This window comes from Gouania willdenowi, chromosome 4, assembly GCF_900634775.1.
Source record: "Gouania willdenowi chromosome 4, fGouWil2.1, whole genome shotgun sequence".
In the NCBI taxonomy this organism is placed as follows: domain Eukaryota; kingdom Metazoa; phylum Chordata; class Actinopteri; order Blenniiformes; family Gobiesocidae; genus Gouania; species Gouania willdenowi.
Window position 1 is genome coordinate 16,794,980 of NC_041047.1, and position 22,444 is coordinate 16,817,423.

Here is a 22,444-nt window from a genome sequence, read left to right on the forward strand (position 1 = left end):
ACGTTCCTCCCCTTGGCCCCGCCCCTCTCAAAGCCAAAGTTAGCCTGCAGGCCAACATGAGGAAAGTTGCTGCTAGTGATAGTTCCAGTTGTGCAAGAATTAATCTTTTCCTTTTAAAGTTTATACATGAGACGTTTAAGTGTATGCATGGGAACCGTGGCAAGATTTAATACCAAAAATAATCATGGTGTGGTGAAAGTAACTAGTAATGTTTACTTTGAGTACTATTTAATTGAGCTACTTTGTACTTGTACTTGAGTATTTTATGTATGACTTACTTGTACTTGAGTACAATTTCATTCAAGAAACAGTACTTCTACTTGAGTATTATATACGAGTACTCTTTACACCTCTGACAATGCATTTCTGTCTTTTTCCCCCCTGTATTGTATATTGTATTAGTGTTACTTTAGTGTTCCAGGGATTGTTTGACTCATGATTGCTTTGTTTCCTAGCCATGCACCCTGTCCAGTGGGGAGTGCTCTAATCGATTAATTGAGTGGCTCGTAAAAATGACGAATGGTTGTAAACTCTAAAAGCATCGAGCATGACACTCGCCATGCTTCTGTCACGCGCTCTGGTTCTCCTGCAACGCTCCTGTCTGTTCAGCTTCTGTGACAGTGCTGCTGGCCACTGGTTCGTTCGTTCCCAACACTGTGATGGACACATATCTGTTGTTTTTTATGTGCCACTGGGTGATGAAATGGAAAGATGATATCTCATCCTTCACAATGCAACTATATAAGGAGTGTGAAGAGATTGTTCAGAAATCTCTGCTAACCAGATGTCCCAATGTTATCTGATGATATTTCCTTTCTAAAAAAAAAAAAACAGCCCTGTACTCTGCTTTGTTTCTGTACTCCTTCAACCGTCCTCTCCTTTTCAGTGCCCCCCCCCCCCCCCCCCCCCCCAATCACCACCACCTCCCGCTGAGAAGTCCTGTTGCGCGGCAAGCGTGTTTGACCTGATATTTCACTGGCTTAGCTCCTGTCAGGGTCGGGGCCTGAGGTTTGGGGCCGCAGCAGTCACACAGTGCTTGGCTCGTTGTCTTCTGGCCTTATGTTGTTCTCAATCATTCCCTCAGCAGAAGGGTCATCTCCTCATCACCCCCCCCCCATGTTCCATATCGGACCCAGTAGACTCATCTAATCATCAATCCAATCTCACCACTATGGTGTGTGAATTTTCTGGTTTTGGTCAATACTTGAAAATTGGGTATCGTCAGCATACAACCTGGTTAAAATACTTCCCCTGAATATTCCCAGGCTGAGCTCTTTGTCTGCGGGTGTTTTGCATTTTTTCTCCTTAAAGTGCGCCAAAAAAAGATAGATAAGAGTAGTTCTATGAGATGTATGACTTCATGTATGATAATGCTGTTGGGAAAGCCCAATAAGAACCAAATGTGCTTCAACATGTGGTGGTCTGTTGGTTCTGATTTACATTTCAGTGAATCGGTGGCCCTACATTTCCCTTCCTTTGCATCCCTGTGATGTTCCTTGACAATTAACATCCCCACTCTTTTTTGAGGTTTGTTGAAAGCTCAGGGGCTAATTCAAGGGTCAACCAAGACTTGCAAGCTGTCAGTCTTTTATTGTAACTTGAGTACCCCTCCCCCACTCCAGTTCTTTATTCTGGGCCCCCCTTTCCTCCTTTCTCTCAGACCTCATTTTTATAGAACGGCCCAACTCTTCTTCTATTCTCCTGTGGCCCTCTAACAGCTAAAGAGGGACAACCAGAAGCTTTGTCTGAGACGCCCAACATTCTTTCACATCTGCCTTTTGTTTTCAGGCTCCGGCTGCATTTAAATTTCAAACTGTCCTTTTCAATCACCCATCCTCCCCTCCCTTCTAATAACCCCCTTCCTCCCAGTTACTAAGACTTTTATTTTTTTCCTCTTAAGACCAACTGCTCCCACAATTCACATTTTTGTCACTCTGTTGTTGACTATAAACCGTTCTGTTTTATTGTGAATATATCAAGAAAACATATGTTGAGAGCCTGTGGGCCAGTGCCCCTGTGGTTTCTCCATTTCTCAGTGTACTTTAACATCTGTCTGCAATCTTCATATTTAGCCAAAACAGTGTGATGCCTGTTGACATTTTAGCAATCTGTGCTTAACAATCACGGAACATTACCTTGATCATTGAGGCTGATGTGTTTGACTTGAATACATTTTATCATATGTGCACTATTGTTGTCGTCAACTTTAAATCTACAAAAGCATTGTTCCAGTTGCTGGGGTTTTTGTTGAGATCACACACAAGTGTAGGGTTATTTAAGCAAACATAGGAGCTATGATCATTGTCAGTTAGCATTGCAAAGCAGAGAGCGGGCGAGGTAGAGATGAGAAACCCCCAGCTGAGAAGAGAGACCTCCACACGTTTAATGAGGAGAACTGTAGTCAGACGGTCTTCCTCCAGTCTTAGCCTTTGGTGTTCCAGCATGTTTAACACTCACAGCATGATACAACATGTATTAAAGTATGGGACTGTTATCATCGATTTACAGAACACACATGATCACTCTGTGCTAGAGATCCATGTACAGCATTTATTTCAAGGCTGAGGGTCTCCGTTACCTTAAACATGCATTTCAAACCATCTTGTTTTTGTCTTTATGATCTGATGAACCTTTTAACTATAATTTATGACAAGGTATTAAGAATATTCAACATTGTGAGAACTTTGTTTGATTGATGTTAGAACCACTATTGATGTTCCTCTACATATATGGAAAAAGAGTATTTAAAACAGGTGTACAAAAATGTCACCAAAAGGGATCAAAATTCATATCTCAATACTTTTTCTCCAAATCACAATATACGTTATAAATCTTGATATTTTTAACTCAATGAAGTCTGACCAGTAAGACAATTTTGTGTTAAATTTCCTGATTCAAAATGCCACACAGACACATTTATTAACAAACAGCTGCACAATATGCGCCACTTTTGGCTTTTTCTCCGATAAGAGACAGCACGTGTGAGTGAGTTTTGTAGTGTGGCTTGTTCAGGGGAAGGTCCGGGTTAGGATGCACTCAGAAATCCATCCAACTGTGCTTTTCATGCTGTTCTGAGAAGTAGTGAAGTTTTTAATACAAAATAAGCTATAAAAATAAATCGATGTAGGCGATATTGTAATTTTCTATATCGCTAAAACAGAAAACTCAATATATCTTGAATCTCGATATATTGCCCAGGTCTAATGTTCAGTCAAAACACTGAACAAAAATACCGATTGATTTCTTTTTGGAGATTTGTGTGTGATTCTGCTTACGTAGCAACACTGGTTTTTCGTGTGGGCGGAGCTTAGTTTTAACTATGTTTTTTTTTTTTTTTAAATAAATAAATAAATAGACCTTGCATAAATACACATTTTGTTTATTTGCAGTTTCAATAAAATCTCATATTTAAAAGTTTTTAACGTTATTGTAATATGTGTTTTCACATAATCTTATTACATATTTTACTTTGACTTAAGACCCTCTGGCATTAATAAGGGGATTCCGTTTGACAGAGGATGATAAAACGCTGTCCAATGAATTTGAATAATGTTTGGATGAGGTAATTACAGTTTCTCCAGTGTTAATATCAGCTGAGTGGAGGAAATCATTGTGTTTACAAGCGCTTTAATTATTCATTTACTCTCTCTGCCCAGCCAGTGTAGCGATAACTGAAATTATTAAACCATGTCCAGGTTATTTCACTTCCACCGAGGCTGTAGACTAAGTCAGCCTCACGTCAGCCTATGAAATTGCACTTTGCATGAGCTGACTACTATTCTGTATGGGAATTATGTGTATTTGAAACGACTGCACACCTAGCAGAGGTCACTGCATGCAAAATAGAACTATTCTTGTTGAAAGAGTGACAAGGATATGATATTAACTAAAATAAAAAAAAATAGACCACCTAACCTGAGCCTGTGAGAAGTCGTGAAAGCTTTCCTTAGAAAGTCATTGTTTAGTCGTTGTGCACGTTTTTAGGAAATCTAAATTGAATAAATAAATCTCATCATTCACAGTTTAAAATGAAAAAAAAAACTATTCAAGAAGTCATTGTTTTTGCATGAAAGATCCAAGAGTTTGTCCACATGAATAGAGATCCTTAAACCCGATGTTCATTATACAGCTTTATACCAGAGACAATCAGCTTAAGGTCTTATTATACTGCATTGACTTTAAATCTAGGCTTATTATATGAGGCAGCTTGCCTGATAAATTTAATTGGTGCCACATGGTCAGATAAAAAAAAAAAAAAAAAAATACAGGGCTTAGGGTTTTGTTGGATTCCAGGATATTTGGACTATGTTTTGGTGTCTGTGATCAACTTTCAATTGTCGAGCCTCATGACCGCACATTTTTCCATTGTAACCCAATACACTTTGGCTCTTTGCGTTCTGCTCCTGTTAACCTCCTTTAGAAGGCTCTGAAATTAAAGGTCTCAGGTGAGGGGAGATGTCACAATACATGAGCTGATTGTGGCAGGTTTAATTATTACTTTGTTGGTTCCACATTTCTCATTTATGACACACGGTACAACGTCCTCTCAGGTTGTGGAATTTCATCAGTGTGGACTGGAGGATGGTGCTGAAGCTGGTTTCAGTGTCCAAATGCAGGCACTCTGTCTGTCTCTTAACTTTTTTTTTTGTTTTTCTTACTTTTACCAACCGATTGCAGGCTTTGGACACGGAAAAATACATGGAGTGTTGTTTTTGAATGCCCTAAAAACGAAGAAAAATAGCAGTTTCTAATGGGTTCCTGTGTGCCTTGTTGCTGGAGTGATGCCATATCCCATGGTGAATGTGCTAATGGTTCAAGGGAGTGAGAGGACTGAGCTTAGCCAGGCGGTGTAAACATACAGACAAAAGGGAGCCGTTAGTAGTGTGAAACGCATGCCTGGGCGTGCAGGTAGGCATTAAGTTTCACTCTACACCGCTCCAGCACTGTATCTATGACAGGGAGGAGACCATTTGCTTTTGTGGCAAAAGAGAGCAAAAACAAACATTCAGAATGGTACTATAGAGACAGGTATGGATGAGGTGGGGAGAAAGGAATTCTGGTGGGGAGAGATGTGAATTGAGAGGGAGGAGGTCATGAGGGGAAGGGCCGCGGTGATAAGGCAGGTTTGTGGTCATTCAAAACAAAGACAAGTGACCATTTGCTGTGGAGTGTTTGTTTGTTTGACACGGGCCTGGAGGATGGGATGTGGTGGTGGTGGGGGGGGGTATGAGGAGTCGCAAAAGAATTTGTCAGATGAAGTGTTGCAGTGTTGCCTGTGAACCAGGAAAAGTGAAATTTGATTAGTTGATTCAAATTCAAATGCAATCAAAAGTCTGACTCGGCAAGAGTTTTTTTTTTTTTTTTTTTTGTGTATTTCTTCATCGTTTGTTAAAACTTCAGAAAACGTATAATGAAAAACATCCATATTGATTAAAAATAAATTTCTTCATTTGCCTTTGCGAGCGAAAACATGCTCTGTATTGATTTCTCAGACAGGAAAAAAGGATGAAGACAAAATTATGCAGGAAAAAAAACAAAGGCAAGGGACAACCTAATGCAAACCAGGAAGGAAAGCTCCGCGGCGAGCGCTCTCTCAAGGTTATCAACTGATTTTCTGTTCCTTTGTTGTGCAGTAGTTTAGTGTTTGATCTGGCTTTCAGTTATTTGGTTGATTCCACTTTAGCTGCTGCGTTCTAATGCTGAGTCACTGCACTTTCTGGTTTTCAGAAGAGTTAAGAGACTTTGTACTCTTCAAGACTGTGGCTAGATTGAAATGTCAGTGATCTGGAAGCTTCTGCTTCACAACAGAAGGAATTTGAAAAAAAAAAAAAAAAAAAAAAAACCCAACAACAACTAACAATCACACAGATACATTTCACTATTGATCAAAGTCTTTGTCCTCAAATACATTTTTGTGCAATGGGATGGTTTAGAAAAACATCAGATTTCATTCCAAGTAAAAGTAAATTTACAGGGCTTGCAGGAGAGACTGAAAATTGAATTTGACACATCATGGATAAGGTTAGCTTCACTTACTGATCACGAGGAGGTGAACAGCACAGATCTCTGTTTGATGGCAGTGCTGGTGGACCCTCCCCAGGCCCACTCCTCTACCCCCCCCCTTACAAGTGAAATGGTTAGCATTTAGCTGCCATTAAGGGATTTCCTTTCTCAGGATTATTAACCTTCTGGGCTTTTTTTTTTGTAGCATTTTAAAGCTTAACGTTTTCACATCTCGGCAGAGGAATGGATGCGCGGCCGAAAGTGTCCCGTGACTCGAGCGTTACAGGGTGAATTAGTGTGTGAAGTCTGTACACTGACTACATTTCACAGTTGAAGTAAATGTCTGTTTTGATCTGCTCCACAGGTGAAAGGATCAATGATGAACATCTCTGAGACACGTTTGCTCTGACTTTTCTAATCGGAGACTGTTAGTCACAACGCAAACCTGCACACCAACCGTTTACACCAGACACCATGGCATGTTCACTGTGGAAACTACAGACTTTCTGCTGGTTTCTCATCACTCTGGCCCATGTCCAGTCCACAGAGGGTAAGTAACCATACAAGATACTTGTCCTTTTACCTCTGGGTTCACCAGACACAGTATATAAACAGGGTCTCCACAGGAATTTATGGAATAATTGAACCGTTTTGGAAATATAGCCCAGTTTATTTTTATTTTAATGTTTAAAATCCAACCTATGCTAGTACTATAGAACATCAAGCAAGTCCCTCAAAACACTTTTTTGTACATCACTTTGGATAAAAGTGTCTGTTAATTAAAATTGTAATCTGATAATATTTTAATTAAACATGGTAGGGCTTAGTTGTTGTTTAATGTTACATTTAATAGCTGGTGCATCGTTATTTAAAAATATCGCAAAATAGGTGACAAAGGCAATTGCGCTATTGTACGATGCTATATGATAGAAGTTTTTTTCTACTAACCGTGGCACACTCGCAGACCTCTGTTACACTAGTACACTGGAAAGGCATGCTCATTTTTGCACTCTAATGGTCTTGAATAGATCTTGGCAGTTCAGAACTAAGTCATAAAAATTTGGTAAAATATTTTGGAAAAGTTTTGATAAATAATTGTGAAAAAAGTATGGGAACCCTGTATAAACATATATTTATTGGTATCTTCTAATTGTGTGGGTTTTGTCAAGTTCACTCAGTCATATTGTTGTTTTTTTTTTTTTTGCGTTATTGTCTTATTCAACTATATACAGTACGACGACTCAGGTCAAATGTGCTTCTCCGAGTGCATTGAGCTTGGCAGTCAGTCGGCACAGGCGATGGGGGGATAATCTTGAGTGGTCTCATTAGTTCGTAAATTGTGATTTGTCTGAGATTTTCTGCTTGAAAGCATCAGTTGTTCCCAGTGGCATCAGAGATAGATCTGTTTGTAAATTCCTCACTAAAGTGTCCTGTCTCATGGCAGGCATACACCTTTTTTTTTGCATCTAAAAAAAATGTGTCAAAAAACATAAATGCCTTTTAATCATGCAGCATTTAGTTGTGATTAATTCGCTCTTGGCTTTTGTAATTCCAAGCTTTATTTGTCAAAGATGCATCACATAAATTGTGTCCTTTGTGTATTACAGCTTAAATACTAGACTAAAACTAAATTGCTTTAGATGTTTAATGACTGGAGTGAGAGTAAAAGAAATTTGGGTATATTCGTTGCGCAATTTAAGTTGATCCAGTATATTTTTATCAGTTCTTCTAACGGCTCAAACTCGAGCCTACAGCTAAATATACTGGCTCTTCTCATCTGTTTTCTCTGTAATGCAGCAGTCTTGATTAGAGTAGAAAGGATATTTTCATTAAATAAGTAACATATATTGGTATATTTATGTCAGAATTGTAAAGATTGTTGAGACCTTGGTTTATTTAGAAAAATATCTCAGTTTGACCTTAAATGTTCCTCCTTAAAGTAATGATTTCTATAAATGTCAGCTCTTGGATATAAAGTTTTCAAACTCGGCGAGGATCAAAGTTAGAAACGTTGTGACCTGTGTTTATGCAAGTAAATCTATTTAGGCATCAGGAAGGTTGCTTTTTTATACTTGATGCAGCGCCTCAGGTGCTCATTGATCGCTTTGTTGAATTCAATTGGCCATTTTCGAAAAGGAAAGAAAGGATTGTGATCTAAAGCTGTGTAACCCTTAGGATTGTTCAAAGTAGATCCATATATGGAATGTCACAGAGTTGTAGTCATTTTAAGAAAGTTGTCAGGGGTCTCTAAGTTTGTCCCGGAGTCTTACACTTGAATACAAAGCCATTATTATTAGTTTTACGGCTGTAATAAATAAGCACTGTAATGATCAAATTCATCATCTTGACATTTGTCATTCAGATGTTCCTCCCTTTGGACAACTTTTACTCCCTCTTCAACCCTTTACGTTTCCCCTTTCAGTCACAGAGATCAGCCCAGAAACAGTTCATTACAAACAATATCCTCAAGTAAACATGCCTCATTAAACTGCATCTACTCCTAATATCTTTTTAATGCATTTTTATAATTGAATTAAATGAGTTAGGGCAATGCTGTAAATGGCTTTGCTTGTTTCTTCCCCTTTTTTCCTGCATTATTCTCAGGACATATTCTTAAACAAAGCAACGTTTGACAGCTCGTCTTTAACCTCTGTATAAATTAAAAGTTTCTCTCATTTTACATTGTGACATTGAACTTTGTTCATTAAATTAGCTTTGACAAATGTGTCTGTGTTGGCCTGCGTTCACTCTGCTGCCTCGCTGCACTTCAAAGGTTTTCATCGAGCACTTCTCTTTTATTCTTCACACTTTTTTTTCTTTTTTTTTTTTTCTTTTTTACATAACCAATTGCTTATGTTGCTGCGTAACCACAGCCTGCACTCGCATCGGCTCCTGAAACAGATTTCTGCTGTTGTTCTAATTACCAGCATGCCGTATCGAAATGTAGGGTACATGGAATTAGTCATGCTATGCTCTCCTACACAAGGTAAATGCATAACAAAGATGCTACTTTAATTGGTTTTAATAGCAATTGCTATTGTGCAATAATGTAGGTTAGTTTAGTCATAAGATATTGTACGTAATTATCAGGAGTTTTAGTTCTTCCATACGTACCTGCAGGATGTTTTATCGTTGGGTGTTAACTAATGTCTCACAATATACACAAAGCACAGTGTGCATTGTCGATGATGCGGTTGTGCTCTTTTCTACATTCCCCACTGGGATTGTGTTTAAATTCTTTCATTTACTTTGTGATGTAGAGCGAGAACAATCCGCATGCAGAGTGTTACCAAAGTTGCACCTTAATAACTTTTGGATGAAATACCTTTATGTCTCATTACTGATGGGGAGACAACCTCTGAGAAGCCTGATTGTTGATTCATACCAAGCAGTGCTCGCAATGAGGCGGATGGTTGCTTTATTATATATTTTTGTCCTTTGAAATACTGTGAATGCATATCTGAGTTTCTTAAAGTTTGTTTTTGGTTTGTTTTTTTAAAAAACAAACTTTGACAACATAAAAAGGTGTTTGAACACAAGATCTGTCACCTTATCCATTTTCACAAAATTACTCATTATACCTTCTGTCACAAATTATGTTAGGTTTTGTCTTTTTCAATATGTTTGAGGTTAAAATCAATATCTCCAACATTTGAACAGTAAATGTTGTACAAATTGCAGGTGCAATAGCCCTGGAAGTCACAGACTTGTGTCTATTTCTGTTTATCGATTGAAGATTACTTTGCATAAAGATGAGTTTGCCCTATGGCATGCAGGGTGATCTTTTTTGAAGCAGCAGGTTTATTTCCTTTTGTCCTTACTGGTTTCCCCTGTGAATGTCACCATAGCAACCCCCTGGAAATGAGGTGAGGTTGTAATTTAGGAAGTAATAATATTTTGTGCAACCTGTGATGATTTACCCTTACAAGACACGATTGAATTGGTTCTGGCAACTTCCAAAATATTTTAGTCAAGTCTGGTAGGGTTCAGAGGATTTGTGTGTATCAGTGACGGAATAACAATTGACACTTTGGCTCAGCCATGTGTGCTTATCAAAGGTTTTTGCCTAACATAATGGCACGGAAGACTTTCAGAGCTAAGTAGTAATTCTGTGTCAAGAGGTGGTTAGGGTAAATAGGGCCCTATTTTTTCCCTAATTCTGTTTTTTCCACTTTAATTTTTTTTTAATTCTGTTTTTTTTTTTTTTTTTTTTACAAATATTTTTCTCTTTTTAAAGAAAATATAATTTTTTAACTCGTGGGGAAACAAAATAAATACCAATAAATTAAAAAAAACTCAAACGAAAATGTATGTCAAAAATAAAGTAAGATACATTTAAAAGGTAGATATAAGTTATAGTTGCATGGATTATTCTGACTGCCCCTTTTTTCATTATTTATATGTCATAAAGATGTATGAGAACAACATTAATGTCACCCAATTTTATCTCAGGGATCAATGATGTACTGAATCTGAGCAGGTTTAATGATTAAGTTTTGATGTTTAGTTTAAATGAACCTAATTTAAATTATCCTATCTTCTGTAGCTTTGATGAGATGTTGTTAGAATGTAACATTCTAATAACGTTGCTCCAACTGACTTATTTTGTAAACCAGAAGTTCCCATTGAAACGGTTGTACTTGAGGTAGCTTGCTGACTGTGAATGTGTACCTACGAGGTACGGACAAAAGGCTGGAATAAAAAGAACTAAAGCACAACACGGACTGAGTTATTCTTAGTTAGCCAGGCACAACAGTTCAAACACTGAGCAGGTGAAGATGATTAAAGCTGATCATGTTCTCACGGAGCGCCGCTGCGCTACACAAAAAACGGGTGGAGCTTTACAGGCACAGCAAAGTTAAACGGGAACTGATGGCTTTCTTTGCCCCACAGTGACGGGGTTTCATGCCGATTTTGTCCATTTCCTTGTAAATCGTTTTCATTGGTCGATTCCGTCCACGAACACACACTTTATAGGGCCCTAGGTAAAGTTGGCATCATACGTAATGTTAAATACCTATGAGACATCCCAGTTTGCCATCAATTCATAATTTTTCCTTTATTTAGTTTCAGTGTAGTGTATATTAAAAAGAATTCTCTTTCATTAATTACATTCATCCATTTTCATTGATGTATAAAATCTGCTTTCTATTGGCAAACCAACCCTGGCTATCTCAGCGAATTTCTTACCATTCCCCATGAAACCTCACAATTGTCTTTACTCAAAACCCAAAATCAAGACTTCCACATTTTACAGGAGCAACAGGAAAGTTCACCTTTTATAGTGGGTGACAGGAGAACAAAGAGAAATAGACATGAAACCTTCATCTCAAAGTCAACAAAAGGGAGTAAACAATGACGTTGTTTTGAAATGAAATTACTGAAAGTAACCTTCCTCGGGCCTAATATGGACAAAAACCTGAATGAACACATTTCAGCTCTTGCCAGTTTTGTTCCACCAACTTTTTGATCTGGTTAGTCTTTTTTTTTTTTACCATTAAACTTTCTATTCACATCATCAGGACTTACATTCACCTATTTTATTTACAATATCCTCCTATTAATATTTACTGGAACAGACTTATACTTGTAATGAAAAGAAGAAGAAAAATAATCACATAGGTACATTTAATCAGTTAACATAACACCTGATATCATCTGGCCATTCTGTGAAGACAGAGATGCCGTATCTGTAACTAATCTTTTGTGGAAGTCGACTGTCAATGCAGAAAGAAAGTCTACCAGTTTTTTAGCACCTGACTGTTTAATTTGGTAGTCCAAGCGCTTTAAAAAGGTTGCCCCACAGCTAATTTGTATATAGAAACAAATTTATTTTCAGGTAATTATTTTAAACCATGCCCGTTTGCCTGTTGGCTACGTTTTTATAGCATTCAATTTACCTAATGTTGGAAACAACACCAAATCCGTCTCGGCCCAAGGGCAGAATTTGTCTTTTTTTGTTGTCTCTCCAATGACTTCTACCGTCTTTCCACCTCTTGCTTTATGTCATCCTGTGTTTGTGGCAGACTACGAAATCTGGCTTCCTGTGGAGCCACGCAGGAATGGGGTCTTGTGTACGAAAGCCCACCATGCTGTCTTGTCTCTTTCATCGCCAGCCAGGCCTGGCCAGTAAGGAGATAAGGAGACAATAACTAGGAGAGCAAGCAGTGGCAAGGTGTAACCACAGCCCCCGGGTCTCCTCCCTACCGAGTACTTCAAATCCTCATTAGGCTTTTCAGCAAAGGAAGGAGGGATTTTCTGGATTAGGGCTTTGTCACAGCTGGCTCCAGGTTGGTGTTTGTCATGCAAGAGCATAACAAAATGCTGACATCTTTGCCCTCTCCCAACCCACCCAAACACAGGCTCTCCTCTCACCTGGCAACGGAGGGTTGTTGAAAGGAGTCTTTCAAACAGTCATTGGCTTCATCTGCTCAAGGTTCATTTCTCATTTGGCCTGTTTGGTGACTGACAGTTTGGCTTGCTTGCATCAGCATTCTACTTAAGGGTTATTTATGCAGGCGTAACCTTGAGAAGCATCATTAATTTCATGTATTTTGTCACCATATATAACTCACATTGGGATATTGGCTGTGACATTGATGCTGCATGTCAAACAGGAAAGACGGTGCCTTTTGTAGCGCCGGTTCTTGTCCTCCATGTGCCACTCACGGGTCACTAGGTTGTATTTCATGAAGGTTTTGCATTGTAGTGTTGTTATATAATTTATTCTTTGAATAAATTCAGATATATTTTCTTTTTTGGTATCCTTCATACTTGGAAAATTTGATCTAAAAGGTGTTTTTTCAAAACTCATGATTTTTTCTTATCTTGTAATACTGCATTAACACATGATTCCACTTTTTATTCAATGTACTTTAGTCATCTATAATTCCGCACCTCTTTGAATGTCAAAGAAATAAACAAGGATTTGATGCAGGAAAAACTTAAAGTCTGATTTCTGACACAAAATAGGGCTCTTTGTTATCATGTTGCCTCACCTTTAACACAGACTTTAAATTAGGCTTTAGGTGTGTTTTCGACAGAAGATTTGGTCAGCATGATCAGACTCGGTGTGAAACCAACCCTCTTCTGTCATTTTCAGTGCTTATCTTTGTGGATAATGGACATTCTCACAGTCTCAACAAACACTTGTTGGGTAGGATCGCAGGAACCAAAGATTAGTCATCCACCCACATGTCGCTAGATTTCTTGTATTTTATTGTCAAGCTTTGTCTTATTTTGTTCTGGCCCAAGTAGAAGATCCTGTGAGTCCTAAACAATCTCTAGAACACATTCTGATAACCCATCGAGTCACTATTTTGAACACGAGTAAACAACAATGACTTCTATTCTCAGAGCAGGGGTCTATAACCAAAAAAAAACCTTATTGTTCACGGAGCGTTTATTGTTTTGTGCCTTTGTTGGTTGTCTCGGATCTGACCATGGCAGATGTGACAATCAGTATGTGAGCTTTGTTGTATAAGCAGGTTTCAATTTGTCAGAGACATGCCTCAACTTTTGTTTTTCCTTTCTTCGTAACCATGTTCTATAGTTGCCTGTGGCATGGAAATACATTAACTGCACAATTTAATGCAACTTTTAACCATGCAACAAAAAAGGAGAATATCTCAGGAAAGCCTAAAGCTTCTCCTCTGATAACCTTCTCTCTCTTTTATTTATTTTTAATACTTGAAGTCTTTGTAGTAGACATCAAGGAGTGCAACCAAACCACTGTGGATGAAGTGTGTCTGTAAGGAAGATAGGGATGAGTAGAATTGTTCTGATTATCCACTGTGGATGGTTTTTTTTTTAAACAGGAACCAGCATGAACACCTGATGCAGGACAAATGAAGCCGCTGTGCTGGTCAAGGGCCAAATGTAGCTTTGTTTCCTGTTTGCTCTTGAAATAATGTGGAATTTTAAGATGATTTGGCTCCAGTCGTCAGGTCACATGGATCACAGCGTGTTGCCTTTCATTCAATGAATACAGATTTATCTTAGCACGTAAAGGTTGATACTCATTAATGTGAAAATACTTGTTTACTTTAATGTTTTTATATTGTGTCGTCTAGTAAAAAAATCATCTCAGCCTTAGTTAACCATCTAATGCGATCCCTGGGTTAAAAACGATGTCTTTGGGTAATTAGATTTTCACTGTGCACTTACTGTTAAACCACACGCTCACTCAGGAGTGTGCACATGATTTTTGAACTCCTGCAAGAAAAATAGATCAGAGATAATGCTGGCCAGCAGGGTGAACTCAATATATTCAACAAGCGCTTTCACTAATTTTCCAGTTTATTCTCAAAAGTCAGATGTGAGAAAGCCCTGGTTAGCCTTAGTAGAATTATTTTTGTCCTCTTGCTTTCAGTCTGGAATCAGAGCAGCTATTAGTCCAGAGGCGGTCCTTATAAAAGAAAGGTGATGAAAATACTACCATAGTTTAGGAAGCAACACCTTTTAAGAGCTCGTTCCATGTATATGGCTGGTCAAAATTACAGGTTTCACGAATATATACATACATCTTTTTAAAACTTTTTTATTGTCTTTCATGTGAAGCCAACTTCACCACATAATTTCAGAAAACGCTTATCTCTATAATGAAGTTGGTTCCTTACTACTCCTTGTTTTTACTGTTGAAGTCATGAAATGTTGGTTTACTTCCCGTTGTTGATCCTAACAAAGACCAGCCCTGGTCATTTGCACTCTGACTGATCACTACAATCTGACCCTGTGTGACCAAGCTTTTGACCTGGCGAGTCGTAATGACCCCTGAGTGCGTATGCATGCCAAGGGCTTGAGTCTCCGCTTTTAAGGCTCGCGCTTGACGAAATGACAGCCTGAAGAAAACAAGTAATCAGAGACATTTCTTTTGAAGTTTGTTAAAACTGAAGCAAGTCAACTTTTATAGTACCCTTACAGCTGTGCTGTTGTTTGTGTAAAGGGCGCTGATATTACCACACACACAGATCTCCTGCTTTAAAGTCACATAATATTTTTGGAATAGCCATCAATCAGAAATCAGGCTTGATAGATATGAAATCGTCTAATAAATCCTTCTTAAATGAGAAATTTAGAGCAGCGGTCTGCAGCCTTTACTCTCAAAGGAGCCAAAAAAATACCTTCTCAATGAAGACAATACAGTGTATTCAATTATATACAGTTAAAGTGATATAGAATAATGTTTGATTTAATTTGATTTTTTTATTTCAATCATGTAAATGACAACCTAAAAACAGTTTAAAATAAATAAAATAAATTAAATTAACATCAAGAAATGACAACAAAACAGTATCTTGCATCTTCAACTTTTTACGCATCTCAGTTTACATGAACAAAATATTAAATAAGTTGAGTTAATGTATTTGAAAGTCTGCAAAAAGTAGCTTAAATTTGATCACATATAATCATTTTGGTCAACACATGCTAATTGCTCATTTCTGGCCACATATCAAGCATACATATTTAGTCGGCACATGGCGGTTAAATAAATCTGTCCCCCACACAATTAAAATTTCTATTTTTGTTGGTTTAGTCATCTTACCAGGGATTTCAAACTTAAGATTGGACGCAGGTGCAGGTCTGTAGATGTTGCAGGAGGTGAAGTAGGAAAGTGGCTGAGTTATTGCACACGTTTTTATATCATGATTTTATTTGGTGTTAATGTCATTAATCATTAATAGCCTCTGTATGAAAATAACAACTCTTTATTTCAATATTTTCTTTAAGCTATAGGGAGCCATTGCAATAGAGTCAAAGAGCCACATGAGGCTCCAGAGCCACAGGTTGCAGACCCCTGATTTAGAGTATGCTAAGAGAGCGAGGCGTAAGACTGTTCAAAAACAAGCCTAGGTTGTACACTTTATTTAGATGAGACAGAATTATCTATTGTTTCTCTGTTTTGCTTGAATGAGAACAGCAGATTTAAGTGAAATGCCTGATGGTCTAAATAAGAGCTGTAAAAAAGAATTCAGTTGGAGCCGCCGTTGTGTCATCAAGGCGTGACTACCAAGCTGGTCGGGGAATTCAGATGCCAGGTGGGGGTCAGTGGAAGCACTTGCTGAATAATATGACACAAATGCATACACATGAGAGCTGAGTCTTGGGAGGAGCAAACCAGTGCGGTGGTCTGCTTGACGACGTACTCTATGGGAATGCTAACCAAGCAGACGGACACTTCTCATTTGTACGTACTGCCACTGGTCACCCATTGGGAAATGCTTCTGTATTGAATTGTTGGCATCAAATGCTTCACTGGAGCAGAGATAGAAGTCCAGGCTACAGAATGTGTTTATTTCCATTTTTATATTCATAATAGAACCTGCAGAAATGATGTAAACCAGACCTGACAAATACGTAGACAACCAACCCTAAAAGTTCTGTCGGAAACAAGTTTGACAAATGTGGATAATCAAAGTTCCTGATCTGAATGTGTCACTGTGTCACTTAAAAGCACTGGGCTGCTGCTTTATTTTACATCTCTTTGGGACACAGGATAAGGACGTTGGGCTTTCAAAGTAAAAGTTAATCATTACATTTGAAATCCGTATTGCTTTAGGAGTTATTATATATTGCAATCATTAATGCTGTCATTCTAGAAATGTAATTTTAATAGCTATCATTGAGCAGTGCCTCAAAATTACGAGTTAATATGCAGTCTTTGATGATCATTGTAGCATTTTGTTGAATTATGCGTGACCTAAAATGCACTCACTCTCTTTCTTAAACACACACACACACACACACACACCCATTTATCCACACTGTGTTTGGCATCAGACACTGTTTCCCTATGCTAGCGATGACATCACCCATGTGCAGATTACTCGATATTGGGTGATAGAAAAAAAAAAGGCCTTGATGTACCCAATAGAATTTAATTATGCCAAAAGGTTATACTTTGATTGAGCTGATTTTTTTCTGCTAAAGTCATGTTGGTTTTTTTTTTATTGTGTGCCATGGCAACACAGAAGTATTACCGGTATATAAAACTATTTTGCTACCTGATTGCTCGTCTCTTGAAGGGTTTTCACATGAATAAAAAAGAAAAAAGAAAAATTCAACTAAAAGGATCAGGACTTTTTTTCTGTGCACAGTTATGCGACAACAAGTGCTATTTAAAGATGAGAAACACACTAGTAGGAAGTCTCTAAATATCTAAATATCTTGTTTAAAGAGGCTAGGTTAGATGTTTTGAAAAGGGCTTTGTTTTCCTTGGTGAAATAAAGTTAAAGGAGGCGCTCGGTTTTACTTGTGTACCTTTATCAAAGATGCTCCTAATAACCACCCCCCCCCCCCCCACCGCTGTTGCTATGGAAGTAGCAGAGATGTAAATGAACTGGAGTGAACTGAATGGTGGAGAATACAAATGAGGCTCAAACCTTCATTTTCTGTTCTTTCCCTCTCCTTCTTTCCCAGCATGTAGATTTCCAAGCCTGAACACTGAGCACACAATTTTCAACTCTACATAACATGACATGACCCCCCCCCACCCTCCGCCTTCCCCTTTTTTCCCCACCCGTCACGTCTGGCATTGTTTGTGATGCGCTAAGAAGTTGATGAAAAAAGGATATCATTTTTTTTTTTCTTTTTTTCACTGAGGATAATCTCTGTCGTGAATATGAGGCAAGATGCACTGAGGTAGTCATTGTGATGCATACTGTTGTTGAAGCTACCGCAGCGTTCAATAGTCTACAGATGTGTGGGGCAGAATTATAGAGCTTTACATATGTGACGCTTGGGTTGGCTGTTATCCATATACAATAGTTACATCAGCATTCAATGCACAAAGTGGAGAAAAAAGGACACAGTCTTAGATTACTGTGCAGAAATGACACATAATATTTATATCTGTCAAGAAAGTGTAGTTTTTACTCTACACCAATGTTTTTCAAAGGGGACGGCACTACAGGGGGTACTTGAGAGAGAAAGTGTAGAAAATTACAACCGAAAGCATTGACGATATGGGGATTTATGATATTTATTTTTAGTTAAAAATTAGAATCATACTAAATATGACCAGCAACTCACAAAAACAGACAAAATAAGAGAAAAATATACTGAGTGATAAAAAGAACAGAGAAACAACAACAAAATGACATCAAAAACACACGCACGAAGAGAGAAAAATACCTACTATTAGCAGCGACACACAAAACGACAACAAAGACACACTAAATGAGAGAAAAATACACACGATCATTACAAAATACACAAAAATAATGGAGAAACATCCACATCAAAAGCATGCAGACTTAGAGAGAATGATTAGAATAATACCAACACACAAAAACGACAACAAAATACACAAAATGACACAGAAAACACACAAAATGATCTTGGTTAGAACAGGATTATATAAATAAATATAAATAACTCTTTGCAGGAGGCCCCTAAATACTTATTTACAATGTTAGATTGTTTAAAATGTGTGTTATCACTCATTCATTCCATCATTATACTCTATAGTTGTTTTTTTTACTATTCTGAGCAAAATGTGTTTGTCGGACAAAGGGGGGTACACCGTACTTGCATTCAAAAGTTAGAGAAAGGGGTAGTTGAGCCAAAAAAGTTTGAAAATCACTGTTCGACACCGTAGCAAACCCGGCTGTCTGCAGGATATATGCAATGTTGTCTTTCTTCTTCCTTCCCTACGTGAGCCTGACTTTTTAAGAATACATGCTGTTGTACAGGATATTTCTGGATTATGGAATCAGCACTGTGGGGAGAGGTTCATTTTTCTTCCCAGACTTCCTTTGCTTGTTCTACAGATGGGAAGAAAAGGGGTGGGGGTCAGAAGCTCCAGGACTCAAGCTGTGGCTCCAAGCTGATGCCATAGGCCACACTTTTCTTTCACCCCAAATCCCCCCAGCAAGCGACCTTGTTGGCACTGGAGCACAGAATAATAGCTGGCCCAAGCAGCGACGCTAGCTTATTCAGAAGGCAGCTGTTTAGCTTCCATCAGAGCAGCGAGAAAAATCAAAGGGCTGCAATAATGGCAGACGACAAGCATCAGCGGCGTCTCCGTCACACTTCCCATTGACTCTCAGCAAAAAAAAATTTATCTGGTTTTACATCAAAATGATCTGGAGATTTCTTTTGTGCACCCGGTGGGTACGATGACGGGAGTGCGAGGGGCTAAAAAGGCCTTTTGATGGACCGCTGCCGGCCCTGGACTAACTGGAGAAAAACATTTTATATCAGGGGTTCTCAACCTTGGGGTCAGGAGCCAATTTTTGTGGTCGCGAGACACTGGGAGGATGTCGCCAGATGCCTTCAAGAAACTAAGAAAGTTTTCTGACCATTTTGAGGCCATTTTACCCTTTTTCTGCAACTAAACCAAACATGCCATATTCTAACCTATATCCCTCACTTTTTCTTGCCATATTTTTGCTCCTTTTAATCTATGTTTACTACATTACTCCCATTTCTGCCACTTCATCAAATTTTAATGAATTTTCTTTACATTTTTTCTACTTTCAAGACATTTCGACACTTATAAACCCATTCCACCACTTTTCCCATCTAATGTCACATTTATTGACTCATTATTATAACGTTTAACCTTTTTTTTTTTTTGTACCATATTTCATGCTTATTTTTGCCAATTTAACCACATTCACGATTTGTCATTCCCATTATTTGCCAGTTTAAACTAATTCTTCTTCCCATTTCTGCCAATATTGACACTTTGAACCCATTTTACAACTTTTCCTGCCCGTTTTTGGCCACTCTAATTTGCAACTATTAACCAATTTCTGTTTTTTTTTTAAAATTTCAGAATAAAACAAGAATTTACATCTTTAAGATGACTATATATTATGGTGTAAATAATAACAAACTTCCTGGATCACAGTTGATATTCAGATAAATAAATAAATGTGGTTATCACAGGTTCATTGAACAATGGACCATCATTTTGCTGACTTTATAAATGGGCCACAAAAAGCTCTCCCCTTTATTCCCCCTTATAGATGGCCCTGTCTCCACATGACTTTGGGGGTCTCCGAAACCTTTATTTTGGGGGTCACGGGCTGAAAAGCTTTAGAACCACTGATTTATATTACGAAAATCCAACAGGACACAATATAGTGCAAAACACAGCAGTTTATCCATTGTTTTTAGTAAATGTAACCAGGCCAAGGTCATAGTGAAATATTAGCATATTGTTGTAAAAAAAAAGAAGTTTAAAGTAGTTTCAGTGGAGTAACACTCAGCTATTTTGGAACTTGTATCCCTGCCTTTTTATCTGCTCATCCACTCTGTCTTTGGATGGAAGTCCCATTGGGCTCTATCATGCGATGGCTGGTTTCCTGTGTCTATACAAAGTAGATCGTTTCTACATGGCTGAAGAATATCCTAATGACACCTCATTTCTGTGAAATAGGAAGACATTTTGTTCATTACCTCTGCATCAGTGACACTCATATCCTACCAGATGGTCACTTTCCAATTGATTTGGCTCATCTGTTGGAAAAAAAATAATAATTAAAACGTTACAGCACCAAAGAGACGATGCATAATGGGTCCATATTACATACAGCGGTTTCTCACTGTTCTTTATCAGCAAGCTCTGCATGGAGCTAATTTTATTATTATTACAAAGGGTTACACATGCCCGGAAAATAAAACAGCAAGGGAATATTTAAGTGGAGATTGATAATTGCTGTGTTAATGTGCTTTAAATCATGAAAATATGAATTCCTTTACCCTCTGCTGTATGGCTATTTCTTTTTAATAGTATTTACTAGAAAAGCACTCAGAGAGCGTAGACCTCCGCCGAGCACCTCAAGCTCAGCTCACACGCTCCGGTCACTGTGACACGGTAAACTCAAGATTACCATGACTACCTGTCAACATTGAGCTGTGTTACCATGAATGCCTGTCAACATTGAGCAGTTTTTCCATGACTACCTGTCAACATTAAGCATTTTTTTCCACGACTACCTGTCAACATTGAGCTGTTGACTTTGAGAGCACCTATGACATCATCAACAAGAAGTTTCACAGTGTGGATTTGAAAATAAATGGGATATATATATGTTTTTTTCTTTTGGTTGCCCGAACATCACCAAAATTGAATCACCTGTTCCTTGTCCTATTTATCAATTTTCCTGAAAATGTAATCTAAATCCGTTGTTAACTTTTCAAGTTATCTTGCTAACACACTGACAGAGAGAGACAAATGAAGGGTAAAACATAACCTTACCACTCTGCGCTTTGCACATTGCTTCTGCGCTTTGCGCTTGGCGGAGGTAATAAAAGTATGTCAAATGATTTAGAAACTTAAACAAATGGCTGCTTCGCATATTAAGTTTTGACATATTGCCACATCGTCTTATGGAGTAACTATAATGTTAAAGGAAAAGCAAAGTCTCAGCTCAACAACTGTAACGTAATATGTGTAATGATTACTCAATTCAGTAATGACTAAATAGAGCTGGAATGTTATTCTCTTGCCAATGACAGGCTATTTGTTACAAAGGCTTTGTGTATTGGGGTTCTCTATAATATATTTTACACTAGTTATCCTTTAATCATTGGTTTCCTGCTGTTTAATTAAAGCAAAGAGTGAAACCTGGGTGTGTTTAGGTTTAAAAACACTCCTGTACCACTATTTTAAAGGTTTGGATGTGCTATCATAGAGTGAAACTACATCAAAACTAGAGAAATACCGTTGCAGATTTTCGGATGCCTGAAGTGTGAGCTGCATATGAAGTGGAAAGTGCCAGGCTTCGCTTTGCTACACTTTGAAAGTGCTTTATGAACATAACTGAAAACTTCTCAGCTGCAGTTTAATAGTAGTTCTTACATCCATACATCAGTAGGGTTCATTTTTGTCTCGGCGCAGCAACTTTAATTTAAACAAACAAGAACTATTCATGTTCCTGAAACATGATTTTTGCATCTTGTCCAATTTATCAAAATCGATTGTAGGTGGAGCTAGATGCATCAATAACAAACCCAGTCTGTCTTTTAATGTTTACTACAGTTTGATGTTCTTGATGTGATCTGCTGTTGCCATATAGACGGTTAGTAATTTTCATCAAGCATTCCTTGAATAATTATGCTAATGACGCCTTGAGTAAAATCATTATTACTTTTCTGGCTCATTTGAATAATCAAATTATTGAGTTAAGTAAGACAGTAAGCATGTGATTTAGTTATTGATTAATGTATTTCCAACTAAGTGTCCTTTAGTTTCTCAGCTTCAGTGGCGTTACAACACAAAAGACGAACCTCCATTATTATTACACTGCATCAGCTAATTCAATGTATAAAAGTGAACATGGCCGAAAAAAAAAAAAAAAAATTGGTTCTTCAGCATTTAGTGCAATAGTTACATTCTTCTTTACTAATTTCAAGAGATTAAAAATTTGAGGTTTTTTTGGAATATCAAATCCAAAAACAAATGTGAATGAAAGACACACAAATAATGTTT

The 22,444-nt window shown here is 37.9% G+C and overlaps 1 protein-coding gene across 32 annotated transcripts in view; it reads left to right on the plus strand.

Annotated features, from left to right (window-relative positions):
* Nucleotides 1–22,444, plus strand: part of adgrl2a (adhesion G protein-coupled receptor L2a) — a 117,722-nt gene that overhangs the window by 17,931 nt on the left and 77,347 nt on the right. For all 32 annotated transcript variants that reach the window (XM_028445714.1, XM_028445707.1, XM_028445710.1 and 29 more), the window contains exon 2: nucleotides 6,368–6,553. In XM_028445714.1, coding sequence (XP_028301515.1) covers nucleotides 6,478–6,553 — 76 coding nt within the window. In that variant the 5' untranslated portion in view covers nucleotides 6,368–6,477. The remainder of the gene's footprint in view (nucleotides 1–6,367; nucleotides 6,554–22,444) is intronic.